At 61.4% G+C, this 1,555-nt stretch overlaps 1 protein-coding gene across 1 annotated transcript; it reads left to right on the top strand.

Moving 5' to 3' along the window:
* Window positions 1-619: 619 nt before the first annotated feature.
* Window positions 620-1,503, top strand: LOC113981747 (avidin-like; the record flags this gene model as incomplete). The annotated part of the gene is made up of 3 exons (XM_027709309.1): window positions 620-830; window positions 1,280-1,400; window positions 1,470-1,503. Coding segments are annotated over 3 exons (366 nt in total), but the record flags the coding sequence as incomplete, so codon positions are not given.
* Between the last annotated feature and the right edge of the window lie 52 nt (window positions 1,504-1,555).

Raw genomic sequence — 1,555 nt, 5'->3', positions numbered from 1 at the left:
AAGCTGCCAAGGAGGCTGCCTGCTCTTGCTGTGCTTTCTGGTGCCATGTTGTGCCGTGCTGTGCTGTGCTGCCCTGTGCTGTGCCACAGTCTCTTCTGCCATGCTGTCCTGTGCCATGCTCTGCCTGCCCTGGGGCAGAGGGTGCAGGACCTGGGGGAAGGGGGTTTGCATGTTTGCACTGTGCCATGCAGTGCTGTCCTGGGCCACCCCAGCTCACACTGTTTATGTTATTTCTGCCTGAGGGGCTGAATGCTCTGATGCAGCCTTGATGTACCCTGATGTGCCACCCTGTGCCATCTCTCACACCATGCCATGCCATGCCATGCCATGCCACAGTGCGGCATGTGTGACCAAGGGGGCTGCCAGCTCTGATGGTGCTGTCCTTGTAGGCACTGTTGGTCACCTGCCCCTGGGATAGGGCAGTACCCAGCACCCCCAGCTCTCCCCTGCCCTGCCCAGGGAGAGGGAATTGCTGTCCCAGCTGGTGCCCATGCCATCATTCCCAGCTGCCACATGCAGGGGCCATGCCATGGGACACACATCCCACTGCTCAGTGAGGCTGCAGGGGGGACCGTGGCTCAGCAGTGCCTGAGGCACCCACACAACTCCCGGTCCCCAGTGTGACCTGCAGGGCCTGTGGAGGAACCAGCTGGGCTCCAACATGACCCTCTTGGCCCTGAACACAGCTGGCCCCTTCTCGGGCTTCTACCACACTGCTGTGACAGCCACCAACAAGCAGATCCTGGGCTCACCCCTGCAAGGGGCCCAGCAGCACCCCGGTGCCAAGAGACACCCCACCTTCGGCTTCACCATGCACTGGCAGTTCTCAGGTACAGCAGTGCCGGCGATCCCCTGCCCGTGCTGGGAGTGGGGAGCCCTCCAGCTGGTCCCCCCCAGCACTCAGAATGTCCAGAGGAACTCTGCCTGTGGGCACAGACTGGCCACACACACTTGCTTCTGCCCTGGGACGTGGTGATGGGAGAGGTGCCTGTCTGGGCTGGGTAGCGGGGCTGTCTGTCTGGGAAAGGTGGCAGGGGTGTCCATCTGTCTGTCTGAGGGACATGGCAGGGTTGGTGCCCGTCTGTCTGTCCGGGTGATGTGGAGCCAGCCCATCTGGCCAATCTGGCAGGCAGGTCCATCTCTCTGTCCAGGGAATGTGCTGCGTGGTGTTTGTCTCTATGTCTGTCTGTCTGTCTGTCTGCCAACATCAGGTGGCCCAGGTGCCTCTGTCTTGAGGTGCAAGCTCTCAGCCCCCTCTGCCTCTCTCAAACCCTGCCAGACTCCACCACAGCCTTTGTAGGCCAGTGCTTTGTGGATTGCCATGGCAAGGAGAGACTGGAAGCCACATGGCTCCTGTGGGAAGAGGTCCCATCCCACAGGGACACCTGGAAAGCCACCAGGTGAGCCCTGTCCTGGCCCTCCCAACCCACAGCCCTCACTCCCCTCCTCCTGACACATCTTCCTTGCAGAGCTGGCACCTCCATCTTCACCCACATCAAGTGATGGGAAAAGGGCCCAGAGCTGCCTGCAGCCTGCTGTGCTTCTGCATCCCCAA

Source organism: Neopelma chrysocephalum, unplaced genomic scaffold (genome assembly GCF_003984885.1).
Source record: "Neopelma chrysocephalum unplaced genomic scaffold, ASM398488v2 Primary Assembly neopelma1_96750, whole genome shotgun sequence".
Lineage (NCBI taxonomy): Eukaryota > Metazoa > Chordata > Aves > Passeriformes > Pipridae > Neopelma > Neopelma chrysocephalum.
Note: the sequence above shows the minus strand (reverse complement) of the source record. Positions and strands in the feature narration are given on the sequence as shown.